Below are 27897 nucleotides of genomic sequence, written 5' to 3' on the forward strand. Positions count from 1 at the left end.
TGGTTCGCAATAGTCTCAGATTTATTCAGCCAAACAGAGAACAAGGCATACAAGCACCATATAAGCTATATTTTATCATCCCAACTGATACAATAGTATACAAATTCTTTTGTTCTTCTAAGGGTTCAATTGAACAAATATGATAAATTACAACATGATTTTAAGGTTGAAACTCAAAAGGAATCAGAAACAACACTCATCTCCAATCAATCTTGAAAAAGCCACTGCTTTCCCACAAGGCTTGTTTGGCTTTGTTTGCTTGAGACAGCAAAGCTTGTCCAAGTTTCATCAACCAGGAGATGAAGAAAGTTCAAATTCTGATTCTTTCTCAATTGAGTTCCAACCCTACAACTTCAATTGACCCAAGCCTCCTTTGAATGAACCATAAAGAGGCTGTGATCTCCTGAAGCTGAAAATATCATCTATTGGAACAATAGAGTTTGATGCAACTAATTCACTTTTATCTGCTGCATACTCTGATGAATGTGGGCCTCCGTAAACGCGAACGCTTAATGTTCTCTTCTGAGGTGCGCCGACTTTTATATGTTCATTGAAGAATTCTATAAACTCTTGCTGCTCCAGTTGCCTTAATGCAGCCACCTGGTTTATGGGCATTCATCAAAGATCAATTTATATGTTTCTAATGGGAATACTTCCTCCAAACGAAGGCTTGATGCTGTACAGAAAACTTAACCCTTTTTCCATTTCCATATTACAACACATTGGTGATATTCTGCAACCATAAATATGGAGAAAAAACATTGCACATCAGCAGAAAATCAGATAGATACCCATACCTCAGAGTCTTTCCTATCAAATTTTAGGGTTCCATCATAAATCTCTCGCCAGTAATATCCAGATTCTTCCATCAAATTCTTGTGCTTCTCAAGCTTCATATCAACCAAAGCATCAACATTATTCTGCAAAATACCCAGTTCAGCAGTTGTTCACTTGGCATTACCAAGACTTTCAAGATCCCAATCAAATGCAGAAACAGATTTTATAAGAAAATTTCACAGAAAAAGAAAAAAAAAAAAAAACAAGATTACAAACATTCAATTTTAAATTGAATTATTCCACTAATTGAACTTGTTGAATTCTACGTTAGTTGTGGAAGGAGTAACGTGCCCTTATATGGGGGGGCATAGGCACTCCTTGAGCTAAATTTTGAGGTGAGTTAGACCTAACTCAAATTTAACATAGTATCAGATCCTCCCTATCCGATGTTGGAATCCCTATAAATATATCATGAACCAGTAAAATTATGAGCATGAGAGGGTGTATTGAATCCCACGTTAGTTGTGGAAAGAGTTAATGTGCTTCTTATATGAGTCATAGACACTCTCTCCTTAAGCTAGCTTTTGGGGTGAGTAAGACTTGACCCAAATTTAACATAATTAAAAGCCATACTCTAGCCGCCTCCTAGAGATAGAGCTTCAATTTTCACATCGTTTAAGAAATGTAATCAATGCAGTTAAAACAATAAATTTTATTTACCTTTTTTTCTTAATGGAACCCACTCCTATTGCTTTATTAAAGATTAATAACTCATGTGATTAAATCTATTATTGGAACGAAATGAATTTTATTTTTTGAATGCATATTCAATAAGGGCAATAACAGTAGGATAATGAATAAACTACCATTTTAAAAAGGGAAGGGATCATTAATTTGGAATAATGAAAAGAATAGTACAATTGTCTCTGTTAGAAAAAAGTAAATCTATCTCTACAGGAATGAAGGGAACAATTAGTTAGAAAATTCCACATTTGCTCATGTCTTGTTAGCCTAAACCCCATTCAGTACCATAAGAGAATAACATTTGAGGCATGCTTCAACAAAATCATCTCTCACCTCCGCGACCCGAACCCATAAATAAATAAATACCAGTATTAGGAAATGTTTGTTTCTTACTAGCAGAAATAACCATCTGTATAAAAACATGTGACCAACACAATGGAAATCAGAACAAAAACTGAATAAAATGCAAAGTAATTTACTCTACTACTACTTTATAACTGCTTGTCACCTTGAATTCTTCATTTGTCATCTCATAAAGTTTAGTTTCAAACATCTTGAGGAATGCCTCGACTCTTGAATCAACACGTCCAGGGCCCTGTCAATGTTACCAAGATCAATACCGAGTATAAGATGCCACTACATGGCAGGAAAGTTATACTAAGAAGTTTGGCATACCTTCGCTGTAGATTGGATGATAAACTGTACACCTCGAACACCAGAATCACTCCTATATTGAGAAAAAATCGGTAAAACCTTGAGTATCCTAGCAGATTTTCTAAGATTCATAAAAAACACTCAGAGAAAACAAAATTTTAGAGACCTGGGCATGAGCACAGTAATGTATCCAAGTTGCTCAACCGACCGAAGCTGGTGGAAGGCTGGTTGCTTTGCAATTAAAGCAAAAAGCTGAAGTTTCACATTTGGCAAAAAATCATCTTGATGAACCTAGAAAATTCAATTTTAGTTTCTATCAGAACCACATCAAAATCACCATTATAAATAATTAATCAACCCCAATCAAATTACCATAAAAGGCCCACAGAAACATAAGCTTTGAAATATGACATTTAAAGAAGGCCTTCATTCATGGTATATGATATTTGTGTGCTTGTATAGCTAATCAATTTGAATGACTAGTTCATCCTTCTGGATCAATTAAGTAGATCTACACATCTTCAAATTTAAGTAGGAAGGATCTGAAGATAAACTTTTTAAATTAGTTCAGAAAAGAAGAAATTTAAAAACTCATCCTAAACTCTGCCAATATACCATAAACTTTGCCACCGTTATGGGCATTGGCAAGGGGCCAAATGAACAAAATAAATCACTGGAATCAATTTGAAAATTCTCAAGTACATTTAAATGCCAATTTTCCATTAGACAAATTTGGTTCAGGTTACGTCTAATTGCCAATACACATTAAAATTTTGTACCCTGCCGATAATTACAAGCAAAAATCCCGAATATGACTGCAGATTAGAATTTTAATGCACCAAGCTGGAAATGAAATTACACTAAGGGACAAGAATGAGAGCATCCATTAATAAAGAACTAAAGGTAAATTAACCCTCCTTGAAGGAGACAAAAAAAACAAAGTAATGCTGACCATACTCTGTTTACAAGACATCACAAGGGTAAAATTATCATTTATCACAGTCTATGTTAATAACATAGTAATAATAGGGGATAACATTAAAGAGATGACTCGGATGAAAAAAATTTTGGCACAGGAGTTCAAAATTAAAAGATCTAGAAAAACTTCAATATTTCTTAGGAATTGAGGTTGTCAGATAAAAGAAGGGAATTTTTATTTTTCAGAGAAAATACATTCTGAATCTTTTAAAAGAAATTGGTATGTTAGGCTGCAAACCAGTAAAAACTCCTATTAAGAGCAATTACAAGCTACAAGATTGGTGATTCAGTGGATATTGGAAGATTGGTAGGCAGACTGATTTATCTTTGCATACTTGACCAGATATAGCATATGCAGTCAGTTTATACATGATTATCGTGAGTCTCACATGCAAACTGTTTTTCATATTTTGCGGTCCTTAAAGTCTGCTCCTGGAATAGATCTTCTATTCTCTAAACACAGTCATCTCCACATGCACGCATTTATGGATACCGATTGGGCTGAATCCTTTGATGATCGGAGGTCAACTAATAGTTAGTGCACACTAGCAAAAAGCAAAGTGTTTTTGTTCGATCAAGTGCTGATGCAAAATATAGAGCGATAGCACAAGGTGTTTGTGAGTTCTTATAGTTGCAGAGATTGTTGGAGGAATTGAAACTGTTGGAGAGGGACAAACTCCTCTTATATTATAACAATAAAGTTGCCATCAGTATAGCTCACAATCGGTTCAACATAACCAAACAAAGCATATAAAAATTGACCGACACTTCATTAAAGTAAAGTTAATAAATAGTGTATTGAGATTAGATCATGTGACTTTCGATGAAAAGCTAGCAGATGTGTTTACTAAAAGGCTTAGCAACAAGACCTATCACACCTTAGTTTGCAAGTTGGGCATATGTGATATCTATGCACCAACTTGAGGGAGAATGTTGACCAACATAGAAGGTTCCAAATTAGAAGCATTCAGATCTTGGAGATCCTCATTAGGCTTGATTATAGAGATTTTATTTTTATTGTAAATATTTTTAATTCAGGTAGATTCTTTGCATTTATTAAATACTTAAATCTTGTAAAAATCAATTCAATTAGAATACAATTAAAAATTTCTCTCAAAATTCTTCAACCATGGAAGTCGAAGAAACATTCTCGGAAAGATTTTAAAGTTTCATAAAATTGAGGTAGAATATCCAACCGCCAAGTTTTCCTCAAAATTTGCAAGAGAATTGTAGAGAACAAAATAGCTCATAAGAGAACATTCCAGCATGGACAATTAAGGTACCTGAATATAATGCATCAAAGCAGAATTCTCATCACTGGGATTCAAACCTTCAACTGAATAAATATAATTCTTTCCTCTTTCAAGATTGATAACTCTATTGGTCAAATACTGGGATTGGAATAACGGTCGGCAAATAGGAATTGGGCCCTTGTAAAATACATCCTCAATATGTTCAATTATTGACTCTGCCTCGCTGCATTCAATGTTACCTAAAATGAAATAGAACAAAATAATACTAAAATCAAATGAAAGAATAACAAAACAATACTCAAAATCAAAATAGAAATGGGTTTGAATTATTAGAAAGGTAGCTGAGACAAAAGACCTGCTATATAGCATTCTAAGAAGGCCCTTGAGAGCATCATCGGAGCAAACTTTGCAAGATCTCCTGCCTCAAGATGAGGAAGCACTTCAAGTTCATCCATCCAAGGCCATGCTTGATTCTGTAGAATTAAAGAGCAATAATACATAGCCTGCTGATACGGTTGCTGAAACTTGAAATTTTCATACTCCTTTAGCATCATTTCCTGGATAACAAAATGAAGACAATCAAGAGTATAGACTTAACAAAATAACTTGATAAGACGTATACTGGAAATCCCACAATTTACGCTCATTTATCAACCTGAAAAGCTACCATGATGGAGCATATAATCATATATAGTCAAAACAAAAGTTCACGAAAAATGAAGAAACAAATCCAGTGGCCACTGAAAGTGGCACACTCTTGATACTAGGTAAAGAAACCAAAAAGTTATAATAATTTAAAGGGAAAACGGGGAAGAAACAATTCCTAGGGGCTTTGAATAAGGGCACTTAGACATTACCTTGATTACGGAAAACCTGTCAGGAACGACTTCAAATTTTGCTATCTTTTCAATAACAGTTTCCAATAGCACACGCAGTTTGTGATTGTAACCAAACACAGTCACCTAAAGTAAAGCAGAAAAAATAGCATGTTAAAACATCCAATGAACTGCATGTCCCAAGATTACCCGGGGCCCCAACCCGCCCCCAACACAATATATATATATATAACCCAACAAAATCGCAGAAGATGATCATTACAATATCATGACTTGCAAGGCCAATTATCTAGATTGCTAAAAACCTCATATAAAAAATAATAGAAAAACAAGGAATTAGAAAAAGGCTTTGAGTTAGAAAATATTCCTCATTTTTAAAAGCTTTAGTTTTATATCTTAAAGCTCCACCACATAAAGTATCGTAGTCAACTACCTGAAAACCAGTGTCTGTGTTGTTAATGGCATACCATAGACCAGCAACCTGCGCATAATAAGCTGAAAAACACAAAATAACAATATACCACTTCAGAGTACTTTCTTTCTTCTGGAAAAAGGGGGCAGAAAAAGGGCTGGAGGTTAAATATTTAAATCATATGTGGGGGCAGTACTTTGAAGTGCAGTTCAGAAAAGAAAACACCAAAGAGAACATAAAATTTTCAGTGTACCAAATTCGTTCAAATAATCCATTAGCAACCGAGTAAAAATATCAGTTAGAACTTCAGCCTCCGGAGAGCTTCCAGCATGGGGACAAATGAAATCTATCTTAACATACGCCTTGGGCATACAGAACTTTGTGTCAGGCTTGTACCACAAAGATGAATAGGATGACTTTCTTAACAGAACCGGAAATTTGACCTGCTTCAAAGGTGTATCAAATCAGAAACTACAAGCAGAAAATTACATAAGTGGAATCAGATGACTGTATTGCATAGGACCTTCTCTTGAGCATCCTTTAGTGATAAGTCAGTAGGGATAAACACATTAAGTTCTGGTAAATGCAGCTTTTCATTTGGAGCAGACTGCATCCATTCCTGCAATCAGACAAACTTTTGTAAGTAATTACTACTGTCTTTTTTTTATGATAGGGTATTGTAATTTGTGAAAAGTATGCAATTTAGTTCAGTAAAAATAAACAATACAAATTATTATGTGCCTCCAAATAACATTATTTTTTTACTTGCTATCATTGTGTTTTATGATATAACAATTAGTCACTAACCTGAATCATGGAGCTAGTGATTTTCTCAACAGTATATGCAGTTCCATACCATGGCTCTACCTTGTCACATTGTCCTTCAAATTTCTTCGACTCCCAAAAGATTCTGAAGACAGAGATTATCAGGCAATGCACTATGAAACCATAACAGTGTCCTAAGTTGCAATTGTCGGAAAGTGTAGAACACATCAATAAGTAGAGCACAAGAATATTCAATTATGTAACACCGAGGATAAATTTGTCCTATATGATTTAACCTTCACTAAAATCAACATATCAACTTTGTCATCTGATTGTGCTTCCAAATGAGATAGCTTTTAAGGCAATTAGATTAGGTGAGATAACTGTTAAATTCCCATATTGGTTTGAGATAGATGGTAATGTTCCCCTTACAGCACTCCTTTCCCCTTGAGCTAGGTTTTAGTGTGAGTTATGCCCTGCCCATTTTCTTAATGTTAGAATTTATGAGATTCTCCTCAAATTAAAAAGAAAAGCTACTCCTTAATTTAAGGATAAATGTCCCTTTAACTTAAAGGATATGCCTCCCTAAATTTAAGGATTTATATCTTGGTATTTTTCATTACAAATAAGAACTACGTGTGATCTAAGAGAAAATAAAAATTGAGTTAGACGTAGCCCTTTTAGTTATTTTCTTCTCTTCATTCCTTTTCTTATAATAAAAAACTTAACATATTATCAGAGCCTATAAAAAAAATTCTAAGGGCTTCTCCTTCCTTAATTAACCCTTAAAAATTTTAGGATTCTACTTATTGTTCTAACCTTCATAATTTGAGAGCCACTCTATTTTTACCTTCCAAAGCTATGGGTTTGAGTCCCAAAACCTGAAGTGACACAAATTTGTAACTACGAAGCAAACTTGATTTTTTTTATTACATTTGAGACTAGAAAACAAGTATATTTATTTTTAACTGAATCTACCTATTTAAAAAGGTAATCCCTAAAACTATATATTTATTTTTAACTGAATCTACCTATTTAAAAAGGTAATCCCTAAAACTATGCAACTAATTAGAAACATAACTAATTAGGAATAAAATAAAGAGTACAATAAACCTATATTTACAAAGGATTGACTTTTCTTAACACTTCTCCTCATGTTAAATCATAGCTATAGATGTTAATCATACCCACCCAACTTGTAATAAATATAGTCAATCCTAGTTCTACTTAGAGCTTTTGTGAAGATATCTCTCATATGCTCTCCAGTCTTGTGTGTCCAGTTGATGTGTTTCTTTTATTTTAGATCCTTCTACAAATAAAATGACAGTCAATATAAATATGCTGAATTGGAGGCAATATGAATAGTAGCTTGGTTGTCACACCATAACCTAGCAAGTAGAGAAACTTTGAGACCAAGCTCATCCAATAACTGAAATATCCATATTACTTCACAAACCGATTATGCCATGGCCCTATATTCTGATTGGATCAAAAAAACAATTCTAGAGCATCCAGCAATGTCCTATCAACCTTAGATCCTCCATGATATTAGGTTACCACCAACAAAGACAAATATCTCATAATTGATCTCCTGTCAACCTTCGATCCTACCCAATTTGCATCTGAAAAGTATTCAACACTTAGATGTTTATAATACAACAAGCCTTGTCCTATAGCTTCCTCCAAGTAGCATGGAAGTTGCCTGAGAGCGTCTCGCTCCTAATGAGCAACAATCAAGAAAGACATAAATAGACTTCGTATACCAACAGAATATGCAATGTCAAGATGAGTTATCATGAGGTAATTCAACTGATCTACCATTCTTTTGTATTTCTAATGATCCTCAAACAATTCACTATACTTTGTTGTGAGTTGTAAATTTGGAGTCATCAATACACGATAGGGCTTAACACCCAAATTTTCTTATTTCTGCCAAGATATCAAGAACATATTTTTCTCTTGTATAGATATATGCCTTTCATTACCTCAATACTCAAAAAATACTTTAACAGTCCCAAGTCCTTCAACTGAAATTGAGCCTGGAGAAAGGATTTAAGAGATAGAATGCCTGCAAAATCACTCCCCGAGATAACAATATCGTCCATATTTATTAACAAAAACTAGACCGACGTTAGACTATCTATAAGATACAAAGTGACTATCACATTTAACTCTTTTTCACACCAAATTCTAGTAATGCCTCACTAAAACTTCCAAACTGTTAGAATGGATGAGATCCCATGCTACAATTAAGGGGGAGTATCATGGAAAGTTATTTCTATTTAATATAGGATTTAAATTCCTACATAGATAGAATAATGTATATCTAGATATTTCTAAAATAGGGGATTTGATATATTCCTATTATAACGGGAGAATCCCTTAATTTATGGCATCATACTGTATATGTCTTGGATCCTCCACTATAAGTAGGAAAGCCTTTGTATTATGAGGAATCAATCCAATTCAATAAACATGTAGCCCTTTGAGATTGTGTCCGTAGATGTAGGTCCTCATAGTCGAATCACGTAAATCTTTGTATGTTATTTTCTTCTCTTCTATTATTTCAAATTTAATATGGTATCAGAGTCTTCAATTCTTTAAGAAATGGGCATTGTTTATCAGTACTATTCATGGACATTGTCTATGATATTGTTTATCGTTACTGTTCATGGCATTATTCACTAATACTTGAAGAATTTTAGGAGAAATTTTTAATTTTATTCCAATTGAATTGATCTTTACAAGGTCTGAGTATTTTGTCACATGCTATAGAAGGAAGAAGAGAGGAATTGATAAGAATAGAGCGGAGGGAAAAATGTGAATTGAGTTTTGGAGGGAAATAGGCCTTAGTAGCTTAGCTGTTGAGAGGTTGTTACAAGTTTATTACAGCTACAGCTGTATAAATAACTGCTGGAGACATTCCTTCGGCACTTGAATAATGAAATCAATAATTCCTCTCTCTACAATTCTAATTCTCTTTCTCATCTAATTCTTTTCTCTCTCTCAACTCCTATTCTCTTTTCTCACCCAATCTATTTCTTACTCATCTTCTTCAATTCTCTGGGCTACTATGTTAAGTGTTACAAATTGGTGTAAGAGCTGTTAAATCTAAGCAAGATCTAATTCATCCCAAAAGCTAGCTCAAAGGGAGGAGTGCCTAGTGCCTACGGCACATTACCCATTTTTCAAACCGACGTGGGATTCAACACACCCTCCTCACGCCCAGAACTTTACTGCCGCGTGACATATTTATGGGTAGCCCAACATCAGATGGGAGGTTCTGATACCATATTAAATATGGACAAGGCCTAACTCACTCAAAAACTAGTTCAAGGGGAAGGAGTGGCTATGCCCCATATAAGGGGCACATTATCCCTTTCCCAAACTGATGTGGGATTCAACAACAGCTTTGTTGTGAAGGAAATTTTTTTGTGCCGATAATTTCGGGTACTAAAATGATGAGATCTGGAGTAGCTATGCAGGAAGCAAGAATTGGCGAAATAGAAGAACAAATCAGAGTTCTCCAGGAGAACGCAAGGAAGGATAAAGAAGAATTGAGGCAGGAGATCCAGAAGAGCGTTGAGGAGATTCAAAATGCAATTTTGGAGGAATTGCGATCTATTTTTGGGGTTACAAGACAGGAGAAATTACGGGATAACGTGAGAGAAAGTAGCAAGGGAGCTGGTATTGGGTTTGCGGCTCTCAGAGGCTAGGGAATTCTTCTGAATCCCAAAGAGAATGTCATTCGGCCTCAGCAAAAGAACACTAGTGCCGGATCGGTAGTGGAAATTGAAGGCTTGCCTTGTTTCTTAACTAAAATTAAGCTAATCACCTTCAATGGGAAGGAGCCAAGGGCTTGGTTGAGAAAATGTGCCAAATATTTTGAAATTTATGGCATTCTGAGGGATCAGAGGGTGAATATAGCCAGTTTATTTTTAGTAGAGAGGGCAGATGCTTGGTACCATAACTAGTTAGGAGGGAAAGGAAATAGACATCTAAATATTCACCAATTCTTTAACAAACTCACAATGATTAATTAAACTAATCACCTCACTGTGAATTGAGTTCCTAATCTGTACGAACAAACAGACATCTTCTTGCAACCAAGCTTGCTTGGTATCATCACATTGTGGATCACTGGTAAGATGGCTATCCTTATTGATGCCCCGCAAATAAATCTGAATAGTCTTACTCCACTCTAAATAGTTTGAGCCACTTAGCTCATGTTCTGCGATTTTAGTCATTACTAGAACATCTTGAAGAACTTTCTTTCACACTTACTATCAGCCATAGCAAATTTCTAAATGTAACCAACGAGACTTTCTCCCTCAATATAGGAGAAATCTCTATGAATCTGAGATTCGCAATACCCAAAAACAAATCAAAGGAGTAATCCACAAAAGAGATATCAAAACCCAAAACAGACCACATGAAATGTACCATGTGAATAGTTCCGATGAACAATAACAGAAAGAAAAAAAAAAAAGTTAAAAGAATGGAAGGATCTGATACCATGTACAGAAACTCGACGCTTCTAATTACATTAGCGAATACAATAGAAGTATATTTATATACAACTGATTCTATCTATTTAGAAAGGTAATCTCTAATTAGTTGTTGGATGCCAAATCCAACAACTAATTCGAAATACAATAAATCCATATTTACAGGAATTGACTTTCCCTATTAGTAACTTCTCTTGGTTCAAGAAACTTACCGGACATTGTTTGGTGAAAGCTGATCTAACACCATCTGAATTGTGCTTGGACTGAAATTAGAAGGCAATGATGATCCAACAAGCCAATCATTAGGAGGATATATCTAGAAGAATAAAAAAAATGAAACATTTATTATTAAATCATCATTGTATACATGAATTTGCTCCACATTCTAATTTTCTAGGCAGAATTACCAAGATCCAGCCATAAGCATGAACATCCGTAACATATAATAAAGTACACGACCAAGCACGTATGAAGAGAAAATTGAACTCGCAAACAAGAGAAGTATACATAACCAGATATGAATCACATAAAGGGTCACAATAAATAACCAATTTACTCCAACTTTATTAATTAGAACATAATAGGAAAATTACAGGGAATCAACACAGTGCATTGTAAAATGGAAATGCTCCATAAGCCATCTTTTGAATTCACCATTCTCTAACCTTAAGGCTGTAGTTGAAGAACTTTCAAAAAAAATTATTGGAAAAGACATTGTGCGAAGGGAGAAAAAGAATGCAGCTAGTAAATTTTTCAACAAGTTCCATGGTTTTCCAATTATTGGATTCATTCAACTTCCACTATTATTGAGATAAATCAAGTAAAATTAGTAGTTTAAACTTTAGGAAGTGTTATAGTAATATGTAATAATCATTAGCATAATTATAGGATAATCATTAGCATAACTATAGGGATACTTTCCTAAGTTAGAATACATGATTATAGGATTTCTTGTATATAAATATTGTATCATTTTCAAAGGAATGTATATATAGAATTTTCAGCATTTACATGGTATCAGAGCTGGGTCTCAGATCTGTAGTTCCTTGGATCTATTGGTTTAACCGGCAGCTTCTTGGGTCTCAAATCTGCCATCTCTAGATCACCTGTTTAGGGTGAGTTGTTTGTGTCACCACCCCTATCAATCAGAATCACGGCCCAAGATTGGCCTCCAGTCCAAGTTCGACAACCGGATGCCACACTTGTGGCCGACACGCGCCTTATGCTCTCTTTGCTCCGATGCCACGCTTGGCACATGTGTCCTTTTCCGGCGAGATCCCGCAGCTCTGTCTCCTATTCTGGCATCGACCCAGCCTGGGTATTGCAGTCTTGAGTGCTGTTTTCAGGTTTGGTACTCTGATTAGCCTTAGTAGCTTTGAATTTGTCTTTGGCTACTCTACCACTAAAGAATTATTTCTCTTAATCTATTGAATCCATTGGTGATTTTTTGTTGGTATTTCAAATTTGTCCTGGTGGTTTGATGCTATTGTTCGGATTGTTGTCGAATGGCATCATCATTGAGAAGAATATTTTAGTATCTGCATACGAGTTTGCTCAATTTTCTTAATATAAAGAATTATTACGGCACACCAATCCTTCTGTCACTACTACCATTACTAAATCAGGTAAACTCACTTCTTGTTTTGTCTCTTCTTCTACATGGGGTCATTAACTAAGGTGCTACACATCATATGACGGGTAATTCTAGTCTCTTATCCTCTTTTCAATCTCATACAACCTCATCAACTGTTATTTTAGTTGATGGATCCTATGTCGTGTGTCCTGAATTGCAAATCTCACACTATCCATCTCTTTGTCATCAGTTTTGTGTTTACCTCAACTCTCTTTGAATTTACTTTGTCAGTAAACTTAAACTTTGAATCATTGTGTCTCATTCTTTCAGGACCATTGTATTTTTCAAGATCTTGCGACAAAGATTGGTCGTGGTCATGAGTCCGGAGATCTCTACGTTCTTAACCAACGAGTACAGAGGTCTCTCGTATGTTCTCGTGTCTCAACCCTTTTGAAATTCATTGCCGATTAGAACATCTTTTCTTTTCTATCTTGAAAAAATTATGTCCACAGTTACAATTACCGTCAAATTTAGAATGTAAGTCTTGTCAGTTTGCTAAGCATTATCATTTACCTTCTGTTGCTAGAGTGAATAAACGAGCATTATCTCCTTTTGAGTTTGTTCATTCTAATGTTTGGGATCTGTGTCCTATTATTTCTAAGCATGACTTTAAGTATTTTATCACTTCTATTGATGAATATTCTTGTGTTACCTAGTTATATTTGATGAAGAGTCGTCCAAAGTTGTTTTCTTTTGTTCTGAAATTAAAACTCAATTCAATATTCCTGTGCGGGCATTAGGCAGTGACAATGCCAAATAATATTTTCTAGAAAACTTTCAGGCCTTCGTGCCCCAAAATGGAATGCTTCATCAGTCAGTATTTTATAGACAGTCTGAGGCTGGCCTAATTTTATTAGTTATTTATGTAGATGATTTTGTTACCACCGGGAGTGATTCTGCAAGCATTTTCTCCCTTAAATCTTTCTTGAAAAGCCACTTTCAAACAAAAGACGTGAGCTTGCTAAAGTATTTCTTGGGTATTGAAGTTATGAGAAGTAATAAAGGTATTTTCTTATCTTAGAGACAGTATGTTCTTGATCCATTGGCAGGAACTGGAAAATCAGGTGCAAAGCCTTGCAATGCACCAATGATATTGAATTTACAGTTGACATAAAGGGATGATGAGTTGATTGAAGATCCAGAGAAATATAGAAGACTTAGAGGTAAATTGAACTACCTCACAATAACTCGGCCCGAATTGCATACTTTGTTAGTATAGTAAGTCAGTTCATTTCTTCCCTGACTGTTGCTCATTGGGAAGCTCTAGGACAAATTTTGTGTTATCTAAAAGGAGCATCTGGAATGAGATTTTTATATAGTAATCAAGGGCATTTGAACATTGAATGTTTCTCAGATGCATACCGGGCAGGATTTAAGATTGACAGAAGATCAACTATAGGATAGTGTGCCTTTGTTGGAGGCAATTTGGTATTTTGGAAGAGCAAGAAGTAAAATATAGTCTCTCTGATCTAGTGCAGAATCATGATACAGGGCTACGGCACAATCATTGTGTGAAATAATGTGGATACTTCAGTTACTTGTGAAACTATGATGTGACAATCAAGTTGTTCTTCATATTGCTTCTAATCTTGTGTTTCATAAGCGAAATAAACATATAGAACTTGATTATCATTTTGCTCGTGAAGAGATTCAACAGAAGCTCATCTCAATAGAACACATCAAAACAAGAGAGCAATTAGGAGACATTTTCACTAAAACTCTTAATGGAGCTCGAGTTAACTACATTTGTAACAAGTTGGGTATAATAAATATCTATACTCCAACTTGAGGAGTGTTATGGAAATCAAATGTAAATATATTGTATATCCTTTCCTTACTAAATAGCTTGATTCTAGTATTGATTCTAGGGCTTGATTTTAGGAATTTAATTGGGTTTTACATTTCTTTTTAGTGAGAGAACATGTATATAAAATGTATTATTTCCCTATATAAATACACATCATATTATTATCCTCTACAGAGAACATTGTGGTTTTCATTTTTTCAGATATGTAAACATGTCTAACTTACAGAATTAGTTTTTGATTTCCTTGACTTAGCTAGAATTGTTTATATAATAGAGAAACAAGGAATTTTAGTACCTAGTTTCCTTTCTATATGAAAGGAATTAATATAATTGGATACAAGGAATCGTTTGACCTAACTCTCTAAAGTTGGAAGTTAGTTCATAAAATATTTCTAGCTTATTAAAATTGAGTAAAATAAATTTTATTGATATAAAGACTATAAAAGGACTTCTAGGAACACATATATTTTTTATAATTGAAGCAATAGAGATAATTATTTAGACTACAATAAAGTTTAGGGCGTGTTATAGGTTATAGGAAAGAAATATATTAATATAGGAAGTAAATATTGATAGATGGGTCAGTTGCTTAATTTTAAGGATTGTATAATCATAGGCTTGATTTTCCTTTTTAGATACAGTCTCTCATGTATAAATAGGTTGTAATTTCTATTGTAAAATATAACAAATATTATCTTTCTACCGGATATTATGTTTTTGCGGGAGGTAACCTGGTCTCATGGAAAAGTAAGAAGCAAAATGTGGTCTCCCGTTCTAGTAATGAATCTGAATATCGAGCCATGGCACAAGCCGTTTGTGAAGTTTTGTGGGTACGTCAACTATTGGAAGAAGTTGGGTTCACAAATTTGGTGCCTGCTAAGTTGTGTGATAATCAAGCAGCTATCCACATTGCCTCCAATCCAGTATTTCATGAGAGGACTAAACACATCGAGATTGATTGTCATTTTGTTCGTGAAAAGGTCCAATAAAAGATAATATCAACTGGACATATCCGAACAGGAGAACAACTAAGAAATATCTTCACTAAAGCTCTAAATGGGACTCGAGTTGATTATATATATAACAAGTTGGGCATGATTAACATCTATGCTCCAACTTGAGGGAGAGTGTTATAGGAAGTAAATATGTTAATATAGGAAGTAAATATTGATAGATGGGTCAGTTGCTTAATCTTAGAGATTATATAATCGTAGGCTTGATTTTCCTTCCTGTTTAGATATAGTCTCTCATGTATAAATAGGTTGTAATTTCTATTGTAAAATACAATAAATATTATTTTTCTACAGGACCAAAACTTAAGTAGCATAATTGGACATTGAATTATTAGTCATGCAGGCCCCAAATAGGCATGTGACCATTGTTATGGGCTCGAGGCCATGGTGTTCTTGTCGTTGAATTCTCCTTGCAAGGAGTTTGGTCCAAATTACAGAGGATTCAAGACTTAATAGTTAGCTCTTCGATTTGAGTTCATGGGTATGCAAATCACTGCTTTCATGCATTGCGTATCACCACTTCATTTGGGTTCGTGGACATGATTTTTGTTTTGAGATTCTGCTTATCCTTCTTGCTGAGATATTTAGGTTTTGCGCTTCTAGTGATTAATATCTGAGTTCCTCGCTTGCCTACAGTTATTGCTTTTTTAGTTGGGACAAAGTTTTATATTATCTGTTTCATGGGATGTATAACATCATGGGATTGGTTGATTGTTGTTGATTAATGTATCAATGCTATGGAAGAATCATGGGATTGAGCTTTTATTTGCTGATACATCAAAGATTCAAAATGGATAAACCACAACATGTGTTTGTGTTTTTCTTTGGATGAATAAAATCGGGAAGCTTTTGTTCGGCTTAACGATTTACCCAACTGATTTTGCGGTTCGGTTTGATTTGGTTATACAAATAGTTTGATTCGATTTGATTTATTTTATAAAAATAAGCTTTTTAGTTTTCCTATTTTTCTAATTTAGTTCGGTTTGTAACTCAACCGACCGATTATACAACCTTAAATATATCCTTAGCATGAATAGTACATTCATCTATAATTCCCCAACTTGAGAGAGCCAATTATACTGCTGCTGTGACTCTTTTAAACTTCCAATTGTTGGAAAACTTGATGATCCTATGGCCAGCGCAAAAAAAGTTTTAAATAAATGATCCTATTGCAAGCGCAAAAATGGCCTTGTTTTGTATGTTCAAAGCATAATACAAAAATATCTCCTACTTCCAATTACTGGTGCTTCCTTATATTTAAGGTTTTATGATTTTATCTATGTCCAGAGTACACCACCTCATAAAATAATAACTCCTCCAACTCGCAAAACACTAGATAAAAGATGAAATATAGTGTTAATTTTCAATATTTGAAGGGTATAATCAAGTAAAAATGCTGCTGTTTCAAGGGACTTTCCAACTACCCTTTTATACGAGCAATTTTCAGCAAAATTTGCACCAGAATAACATTTTGAGTATTTATAGCTAGTGTGTCAAACCAAAGAAACATATACAAATTCCAAAGGCAACACAGTATATAGCAGAAGAAAAGAGAAGGAAAAAAAGAATACCTCCATACTGGATGCAATTTTAACCACATAATCAATTGGGGGGATTTTGTCCTGATAATGGAATTTTGTCTCACAAACAGCAACAAGCTTCATCAAAATGATGAGAAGTTTCAGCATTTTTAAGAAAATGGAAAGCAAACATCAATAATGAAATAGAATTTGAAATATAACTAACGAATTCAAAGTAAAACACAGGTTAGTAGAAAAAATAATTTGCAGTGGAGAAACATACAGCTGCGGTGATACATCATCCAAAAGTTAAATATCAAATTATGACATCTTTTAAACCCATGTTGCAAGTGAAAATATATCAAGCCTCCTACTCATTCAATTAACATATGCCAACTACATATTGCCAGATACCTCATCAAATATCCATTTGGAAACACCAGATTGCTGCAAGAGATCAATGTACTTGAACAGCAGTCCTATAATATCCTGCATATGCTCTATATTCAATCAAAATTAGTTAATTTGCCAAGAAAATGCATCAGCTCTAGTTATCAGACAAATAAGCTAAAATTAAGCTTTGTAGTTCTGTCAAGAGATAATTTAAAGGCTCGCAGACAAATAATATAAAAGTGACAAGGAAAGAAAACTAAAACTAACCATGACCAGCATCAGTAAGATCAATTACTACTTTGAAGAAAGAAAACTGTGTCGTCCAGTCTCCTTCACCAGCAGCCAAGCCAGTAGCCCATCCTTTTTTTAAGAAATCAAATATACGGTTAGTCCAACTGGTTTTTAGAAGGAAATTAAGGAACTAAAGAAAAATGGCAGAGGGGTCAAAGAAGGAACATCTATAATTTTAATTAATCTCTGTAAACAGGGAAAACATGAATGAATCATTTCTATGCAGACATGATTTTTACATGACCATTCTATCTGCAGATATCCTGAATGGGAAAGGTACAATATTATGCTTAAAATTATATCTTGATAAATAAGAGCCTTTATACATGTCCATATTATTATCTTGATAAAAAAGCATATTATTATCTAATTAACTAGTTTTTATTATTTACATTTAAATAATTATAACGCTAAAAATATTTAATTTTTTTATAGCATATATTATTATTTTAAATATAAAACAAGTAATTACTGAAATACAAATTTAGATGCAGGAACTATTGTGTTAATAAAACTAAACTTTGAAGGCTAAATTGTTTCCAATTCAAAAAAAAGTAAAAGAAATAACTGTCAATTTGAACGGCAGGAACTAATTTATTAATGAAACCGAACTTTAGTGACAAAGTATTTCTCATAAAAAATACATGAACCAATATATAGTTTTTGACGTGCATCAAGGAACTAATTATCCTAATTTTGTAATAGGCATTCTATTTTTAGTTTGAAAAACCAACTTTTTGATGTGCAAAAACTGTTTATAATGTTTGATCTTATGTGTAACTTTATTTTTTTTAAAAAAAAAAAAAGAAATGTTAGAGATTAAATCTCCTCAATTTTATATATATATATAAGAATTATTTTTGTTCCCCAACTCCCCAAAAAATAAAAATAAAAATCATGGCTTCTCCGCTATAATAACTGCTGTGGCCATTAATCAATAATTCTTGTATATTTTATGCTTGTCCCCTATGGTTATGCCACAAGGAAAGCAAGCCTTCTACGTGTAAATAATGATCAGTTACTCAATAATACAAATAGTAACTAATAAATTAGGACACCAAGAGATCGTATTAAGGGAAAAAAATCAAGGAAAAAAAAGTAATTCAGCTTTCAAGAATGTAAAAAATAGAAGTTATTGCCAACCCACCCAAAGTTTTCAAGACATAAAACAAAGATCCTTCTCCTTCATGGCCAATAAGATGGCTAAGATACCTGCTTGGCCCTTCCTTGTAGTGAAGAATGCTTGGAGTTATTGGCCACATGATTTTCAATTTGTGACCTTTTTTTATTGGGATAGCTCTTACAAGTATCTGGAACAAATGTGACAAAGAGTAAAGGAAATACGGATTTTTTTTGTTTTCTGAAAGTTTAGTGTCTTTAGCTGCAAGAAATTTCTTTGCACAGAAACAAGGAAAAAGATTCAAAATTTTCAAGAATCCAAAGGATAATAACTACAAGTCTAAACCAAAAGCAATACCTGCAAATGTTCTGGTGTGCAAGGCTGACCAGGAAAGGACAAATGGCTTCTGCCTTTGCTCCTTATTTCCTGGAACTTGTCCTCAACAAGGCTTTCAATTTTATCAAGGCTTTCTGAAGATGTCATGGCAAAGAAATCATAAATGGAACAAGTAAATGAATTGAGCTATTATTGTAGGAAGCAAGCTCTTTTACTGACCCTTAGAATATATCACTAGATGCATAAGATTGGCAGAATAATTTTCTTCATAGAACTTAATAAGCTCCTCTCTTGTATCCAATCCTTTTGCTTTAGGCCGCACTTCCAAGGTGTCCCAATTCCCTATAGGTTGACAAACACTAGACATATTTCAAGAAATGATTCATGCAGAGCTAGGCTATCTCAACCAGCAGCAGTCATTCCTAAAAGAAAAAAATGAATGTTGCTAGGTGTGGTGACCCACTATGATAAATACTGTCGTAGTGAGTTATAAAATTCTCATATGTTTCATTTTTTATATTCATTCATTCACTTTCTATAACAGAAACTTTTATATGTTTCAATTCACTATTTAATCTGTATTTGTCCATTAACTTTGTAGAGTTACTAAGGCACTGTTAATCGAAGTGACATTGACCAAGCATTTCTGGAAATAAGTATCAAAGCTAAAAATAACATCCAATTTTTCCCAGAACAAAAGGGTTGACTCTGATTACAAACTCAACATGGTTGACAAATATCATTAACAAAGCCATTTAAGAATTTAGTCATCATGATTTGCTGAAACAATCATGACAAGTCAAACTGCAAGCTGATGGTCACAATTGCCTGGAAATAAGGTCGTTAAATCTTAAAAAAATAAAATAAGAGAGAGAGAACAAAGGAGGAAAATCACATGCAGAAATAAATTATAATAAATGTAAATACATGCAGCTTACCTGTACTAAATTTATGATATGGGTGGCCTTCATCACTTAGATGTTTTTGAAGCTGCATATGGTAGCAAATTTCCCAAAGAAAATTAGTTTGAAGTGCATAAATCATAGAGATACTTCAATACCAAATGCCAAAGGACAAAACCACTTATCAACATCTTTTAGGATATGTTATGGTTTTCCACAATTTGAAACATTGTACTTAAGCCACATCTTTTCTTCAACAATGGTAAGCAAGAAGTTATCTAATGGAGAAGCCCTATCAAAACAGGATATCTTGTTTCAATGTACCATGTTTTGCCAATCTGTTAGGTTGAAAAATTCAGTCCTCCCTTTCTAAAAGTGATTTTTGCAAACTTTTTAAGATGAAAATTCAGTTTATCCCCAACAAAAAGAATCCAGAGAACAAGTGAACAACATATCTAGTCTAATATTAGTAGAAAAGCGGAAATCAATCAAAAACTTGATAACATACAATAACAGATTGAAGCTAATCCCACAATGCATCCTCATATATATATATATATATATATATACACCATGCATGTTTATATATATATATATATATATATTGATGTTCTGAGATCCAGAGAATCGGGTTTACAGTGGTTGTGTAAGTTTGGCTAGAGTGAAGGGTGTTTTTCCCCCTTTTATCATTTGTCTCTTTGTCTACTAGTGATGCCTAACGGCCTCTCTGCTACAGTATCATCTGTCTCTGTCGGACAGATCCATACGTACGAATGGCGTCAGACGTCCTCTCCATGTCAGGCGGCCATTTAATTCCCTCTGGCGCGCATGCAGGCAGGGCTGCGAGGTGACTAGGACTGCTGTCCTTCCTCATGTCACGTCATTGGGCTGAGCTCATGGTTAGGGTACGTGGACGTGCAAGTGGCCCGGTCTGCTCTCTGAGGCTGTGTCTGGGCCGAAGGAGTCGGCCCGACCCGACAGGGAAGGTTCCTAGGTCTTGGGCTGGGGCAACCTTCGCGGGCCCAGCCTCCTACTTAGACGCGTGAAGGCCGGCGGTCATCATATATCATATATATATATATATATATATATATATATATATATATCACTATGCATATATATATGTATTATCCAATGGAACTTTAAGATAAAACCCACACTGTTTAATTTCAATGTTGTTGAATCAGCACCAGAAGAGAACTGTATTCTGAGAACCAAACCAAATCATACCAAACCACACTTATGTTAACTGTTTTGGTTTCCGCTTCATCAAGAACTGAACCCGAATCAAAGAAGCAATTTTCTACTTTTCTTAATAATTTTAGTTGTAAATACATTATATAGTTACAATCCTTAATTAAATGACCAAATCACTTGTTCAGTCACCAAATATATTTTTTTAGCCGTTAGTTATATGTATATTTTCATTAAAGACTATTTATAAATTAAGAAAAATATAAAAAATACAATAGTATTATCAGGAACTAGATATAAAATATATTTTATATTAATATTATTATCGTTATTGTTTTAATATTAATACTATTGAATTTATTATTTTTTTAATGTACATGTAAAAATTAAAATTTTGAACTGCAATTGAAACCACAGTTAAAATTGAAACAAAACAAAAACAAAGACTGGAACTAAAAGCAAAGTTTGGTTCCAATTTTAGTTCTTGTTCTTAAATGGAACCTTACCGGAACCAATAGTCCTTAAAATCGTGAGTTGACTTGTATGATTTTACAAGTTGGAATATTAAAGCAAGTATAAATGCATGTAAAATCAAAATCCAATAAAATCAAGCTAAAATCACAATTTTAAATAGTGAAATTGAATTTGAAAATAACATGACTTTACAAGTTTACAATTCAATGATTTTATGATTTTATACATTTGAAATTTCTAAATTTAAATGATTATATTTTAATTTATGAAAATTGATTCTCATTTGTTTATTTTGACATCATTTATAGATTTTTAATGTTTTTAAATGTCATAACGGCTATTACTTATTACCAATTATTATGCACATATATTATAATATTCTTGTAATACTTGAACAATGTTTATTATATTGTTGTTGAAGAATTTTGAGAGAAATTTTTAATTCTATTTCAATTAAATTGAGCTTTACAATGTTTGAGTATTTATATGCAAAGAATCAACATAATTTAAGAATATTTACAATAAAAATAAAATCCTTTCTCCTAATTAGGAATATTCAATGTTGGTCAACACTCCCCCTCAAGTTGGTGCATAGATATCACACATGCCCAACTTACAAACCAAAGTGTGATAGGTCTTGTTGTTGAGCCTTTTGGTAAATATATCAGCTAGCTATTCATTGGAAGTTATATAATCTAATCTCAAGACACCATTTATTAACTTTTCTTTAATGAAGTGTCGATTAATCTCTATGCACTTAGTTCAATCATATTGAACTAGATTGTGAGCTATACTAATGGCGGCTTTGTTGTCACAGTACAAAAGCAATTTGTCCCTCTCCAACAATCTCTGCAACCATAGGAGTTCACAAATACCTTGTACCATCGCTCTATATTTCATTTCAGCACTTAATCAAGCAACAACACTTTACTTCTTGCTTCTCCAAGTGACAAGATTTCCTCCCACAAGTGTGCAGTAACCACTAGTCGACCTCCTATCATCAAAGAATCCAGCCCAATGTACATCTGTGAATCTGTGTATGCGGAGATGACCATATTTAGAGAATAAGAGACCTTTTCCAGAGCAAAATTTAAATACTGCAAAATATGAAAAACAGCTTGCATGTGAGACCCATGAGAATCATGCATAAACTGACTGACTAGGCTGACTGCATATTCTATGTCTAGTTGAGTATGTGAAAGATAAATCAGTCTGCCTACCAACCTCTGATATCTACCAATATCCATTGATTCACCGATCCCTCTTGTAGCTTGTGATTGCTTAGTCTCAATAGGAGTTTTTGCTGGTTTGCAGCCTAACATACTAGTTTCTTCTAGAAAATCTAGAATGCATTTCCTCTAAAAAATAAAGATTCATTTTTCTGATCTGGCAACCTCGATTTCTAGAAAATATTGAAATTTTCCTAGATCTTTAATTTCAAACTCTGTCATTACTATGTCATCAACATAGATCATGTGAAGAGCAATTTTACCCTTGTGATGTCTAATAAATAAAGCATGGCCATGATTGCTCTATTGATAACGAAAGAAAATCATAGCTCTGCTGAATCGAACAAACCAAGCTCTGGATGATTGTTTCAACCAATACAAAGCCTTCTTCAGCCTGCACACCCTTGTATTTTTTCATCAGCAAATCCAGAAGGGATTTCCATATATACTTCCTCATCTAAGTCTCCGTAGAAGAATGCATTTTTCATATCAAATTAATGTAGATATTAGTTCAGATTGACATCGCAAGATAGCAAAACTCCAATTGAATTTATTTTGGCAACAGAGGCAAATCTCTCCTGGTAATCCACTCTATAGGTTTGAGTGTATCTCTTGGCAACTAGTTTGCCCTTAAATTTTTCAATTGATTAATCTGCTTTGTATTTCACAGTGAACACCTATTTGCAGCAACTAATTTTTTTTTAGATAGAAAAGACACCAACTCCTAGGTCTTATTTTTAGCAAAACCTTTCATTTTTTCAGTCATTGCTCCCTTCCAATTAAAATTTTTCGGAGCTTCCTTCCAATCCTGTGGAATAGATACAGAGGAAATAAACAAGACAAATGCTCTATAGGACGGAGACAAAGAATCATAGGAGAGAAAGTTAGAAATAGAGTATTTTGTGCAAGACCTAACTTCTTTTCTTTGAGTAATTAGTTTATTTAGATTATCAATGGGCTCAAGGTTTAGAGTTGACTCACCATATGGAAAAGAGGAAAATTCATGACATTGAGTAGGCTGCACAATGGCTTTTTCTGCTTCTGTTGTGTATCTTCTTGAGTATCTCCTTAAAATTGGTTATCCAAATGCCCAATTATCTTTTTCTGATCACCAATAGTCTCCCCCTTTATAATAGTATCCTCTTGAGTAAAACGCTCTAGAGTTATAGAACTAGAAATCATCTCTTCTCTCTCATTGTCTTTCCCTTGAAGAGATGATGGAATAGTACTGAGGTAAGGTTCAATCTCTCTATACGTAACATCTATATTGACAAAGTATTTTTTTAGATAGAGAGTGGTAACACTCGTAACCCTACTGTGTGGGAGAGTACCTAACAAACACACATTAAAAGCCCTTAGATTGAGCTTCCCACTAGTCTTAGTATGAACAAAACACGTGCACCCAAATACCTTTGATGGAACACTATAAGTATTTTTTTCCTTGTATCACCTCTGAAGGGCTTGTAAAGGCAGGAGCTTTAAGAGGCATTCTATTAATGAGATAAATTGTGGCTAAGTCTGCATCTCCCCAATAGGTTTTTGGAAGATTCATGTAAAAATAAGAGAGCTGGCCAACAGGTGCTTATTTTTCCTTTCAGCAACACCATTTTAGGCACTAGTATAAGAACAACTAGTTTGATATAATATCCCATTAGACTCCAGATAAGCAAAAAAATGACCATCTATGTACTCTATGCCATTATCAGTTCTCAAAACTTTTATTTTAGCATTAAATTGTGTACAAATCATCTTGTAAAAAGATTGAAAGCAAGAAAACGCATCACTTTTTTATCTTTATCAAATAAACCCAAGTCATTCGGGTGCAACAATCAATGAAAGTAACAAACCAGCGATTACCAAATAGAGAGGCAGTCTGAGTAGGCCCCAAACGTCGAAATGGATAGTCATAAACATGATTGTGCTCCTATTATTACTCAAAGGATAAGTGTTTCTTCTATGCTTAATATACTCACAAGCATCACAAACTAAAGAATCACACTGAACCTTGGAAAATAAGTCAAGATAGAGTTTCTCTAAAACAAAAAAGGATGGATGTCCTATCCGTCTATGCCACTGTATGAGTTCCTGGTTGACATCCTTATTCTTTTCCAAAGAAAGCCTAATGTGAGTTTGAACCCAAATTCCCTTCTAACATATATAAGCCATTGTGCAGTCTACCATTGTCAATCCTCCTCAATTTGAAGGTCTTAAATAATACCACGGTAAAAAAAAAATACAACTTTACAGTTAAGAGCTTTAGTAAGAGCACTGACAGATAAAAGATTAACAAAGAAATGAAGAACATGAAGAACAGAATAAAGTTTAATATTGGAAGTACAAACAATCGATCCGGTTTCAAAGACAGGAGTGAGGGAACCATCGGCTATTCTAACCATATCCTTTTATGGACACGGAAGGTAATTAAGGAAGCCTTTAGAGAAGCATGTCATATGTCATTTTGCTCCAGAATCAATAATCCATGGAGCAGTATCAAAAACACTTACATCACCTCCATTAGTGCCTTTCTTATCTACTATTTTAAAGGAAAATGAGGTCAGCAATACAAAGAGCAAGGAGCACCACAAATGGGAAACAAAGTTACTATTAAAACACCTCGAAAAACAAAAAAGGAGAACCATATCACGGAACTATGTTGACCAGAGGCGCGACGTGCTGAAAAGAGGGCCAAAAAGGAATGCCGCCGAAAAGGACGCCAGAGAAAGGCTCATGCGCCAGTGTGTGGAAGGGGACAAAAAGGGCTGCGGCGGCGCATGAGGTCACGCTCGTGTTCGAAGCAAGGTCGCGTCGCCGGGGATCGACCAGAAATTGGATGGGCTTTCCTTGGGACGGGTGGTGTCGAACAACTCCCTTGGTATAGTCGCCTAAAAGCTTGACTTATTAGTTAACTCTAACATTTTGTGAGAGATTTGAAACCTATGCCAATTAAGGTGGTAAGGCTATGATACCATGAAGAATTTTGAGAGAAAATTTTAATTCTATTCCAATTGAATTGATCTTTATAAAGTTTGAGTATTTATACACAAAGAATCAATCTAATTTAGGAATATTTACAACAAAAATAAAATCTCTATAATCAAGTCTAATTAGGATCCCAAAGATCTAAATCCTCCTAATTAGAAACTTTCTATACTAGTCAACAATTACTATTAAAATGCTAATCTAATTTTTATATATTACTCATCAAATATTTCATTACTTGCATATATATCTTTTCAAAGTTTGAAAACTTAAAACTATGTTTTCAAATATGAAGTTCACATATGTATGTGTCTATGTATAATTTTAAATATTCTCGGGTGAAGAAAACATTACATTTAAAATTAAAGTAATTTGAACACTAGACTAACCAAAATATTAGAAAGTCTTTATATACATATATATGTATATACATGTATATATATATATATATATATGAGCAAGTTGTAAAATCTTACAATTTTATTATTCGATTTTAGGATATAATTATTCAGCCCCTCAACTGATTCTATGTTAGCAAAGTGAGTTTGACAACCTTGTTGGAACTGGATCCCAATGCCCATAATTCCTATAATACATTCAAGACTTACATCCATCATCATGTAACTTCACCTAAGGCATTGACATATTAAAAGATGTACAAGTTATAAAATATAAGATGCAAACACAGCCACACACCCACTCCGGAGGTATAAAATGGCCAAAGATAAGTTAGCAAGGGCAGCAGTTGATACCTGGTTCATTCTCCAAGCATCAGACAACAAATTTTTCTGATTCTCTGTATGAGAAAGAAAATCAAGAATGGGTAATTATCGATAGAAACATGAAAAAAATTGCGCAAAACTTAGAAATTGTTGAATTAAATCAGTTTGTAAAGATCAAACAGAGTGGCTACTGAACACAAAAGCTAACCAGAATCAACAGCCTTAATCTCTCTTGTGGTTGCATCAGCTGACATTAGTGGTTTAATAAAGAACTGTGCAAATCTGAACAATGTAACAAATGCAACAGAAACTTTGTGAGAATACCCATGAAAATAACAAACTATCAGCAAAGAAGACCTCAGTTTACCTATCTAAAGCTTCTTCAAAACAATCAGTATTGACATCAAAATGGTAGTTGGTGTGCTCAGAAGAAGTATAAGCATTAGTGCTGCCTCCGTGCTAAGCATCACACGGACAAAAGACATGGAAAATGGGATTTAGTAACACAAAATCATGAAGCTACAAACTCAATACATTACATGATTAATACTCAGAAATGTTAATGTTTATTTCAACTAAAAATTGCATATAACACAGAAATAAACTAGAGGAGGAAGCAGTAAGTCCTTATTAGTAAAAAATAATATGAAAAAAAAACTGAGTTGGAGCCTAACACGCTCTACCAAAACAAAGGACAGAATCTAACAAGTCAGTAAAGCAAGTACCTCTGTTATATACTTGGAATAACTATCCTCTAAAGGATATTTCTCACTCGCATAGAACAGCATATGCTCTGCAAGAAATATATAGTAATAACCCAAAAATAATTAAAAATAAAATTAAGAAACATAGATACCAAAAAGAAAAACTAGAATATCCGTTCCGACTCATAAACAGAAAACAAAGAAAACTTCAACATCCATAAATAGAGAGGTAGAGAGAGGGATGACCCAGAAAATGGGCAAGGCCTTCGAGGCCAACAGGATCGCTGAAGGAGCCAACACTGACATTCATGGAAGCAGCACACTGAAAGGGGATCAGAATTAGAATTTAAAGTAATTAGATTAATCGAATTCAACAAGCACGAATGTGAAATCTGAAAGGAAGAGAAAAAATTTGCCTTGTCGGTTTCAGGATCGCTGATGAGAAGGACCTGAAGAGAATTCTTGAGGACGATCCTCCTGTAGTCTCTTTTGTCCGTTCTTGGCTTCACAATCTGCACTTCCTCTTTACCCACCGCCATTTTTCTTCTGATCTTCAGAGAGAGCAAAAGAGCAGAGAAAAGAAAGATAAAAGATGGTTTCTTTCTCAGAAAATACGAGAGATAGACTTCTTTGGTCTTGCTCTGTCCTTATGG

The 27897-nt window shown here is 34.1% G+C and overlaps 1 protein-coding gene across 1 annotated transcript; it reads right to left on the reverse strand.

Annotated features, from left to right (window-relative positions):
- On the reverse strand, window positions 1-27897 carry LOC110620723 (insulin-degrading enzyme-like 1, peroxisomal). The gene is made up of 26 exons (XM_021764550.2): window positions 27661-27897; window positions 27491-27566; window positions 27266-27333; window positions 26908-26999; window positions 26749-26822; window positions 26571-26614; window positions 19979-20030; window positions 19260-19382; window positions 19062-19174; window positions 18732-18894; window positions 17561-17653; window positions 17315-17400; window positions 16952-17038; window positions 11140-11243; window positions 6462-6564; window positions 6178-6273; window positions 5908-6097; window positions 5676-5737; window positions 5264-5368; window positions 4762-4963; window positions 4437-4645; window positions 2342-2466; window positions 2197-2248; window positions 2030-2116; window positions 798-920; window positions 1-600 (listed from the first exon to the last, which is right to left on the reverse strand). The coding sequence occupies exons 1-26, from the start codon at window positions 27781-27783 to the stop codon at window positions 346-348; spliced, it is 2907 nt and encodes a 968-aa protein (XP_021620242.1). The 5' UTR covers window positions 27784-27897; the 3' UTR covers window positions 1-345.

This window comes from Manihot esculenta, chromosome 8 (assembly GCF_001659605.2).
Source record: "Manihot esculenta cultivar AM560-2 chromosome 8, M.esculenta_v8, whole genome shotgun sequence".
NCBI lineage: Eukaryota > Viridiplantae > Streptophyta > Magnoliopsida > Malpighiales > Euphorbiaceae > Manihot > Manihot esculenta.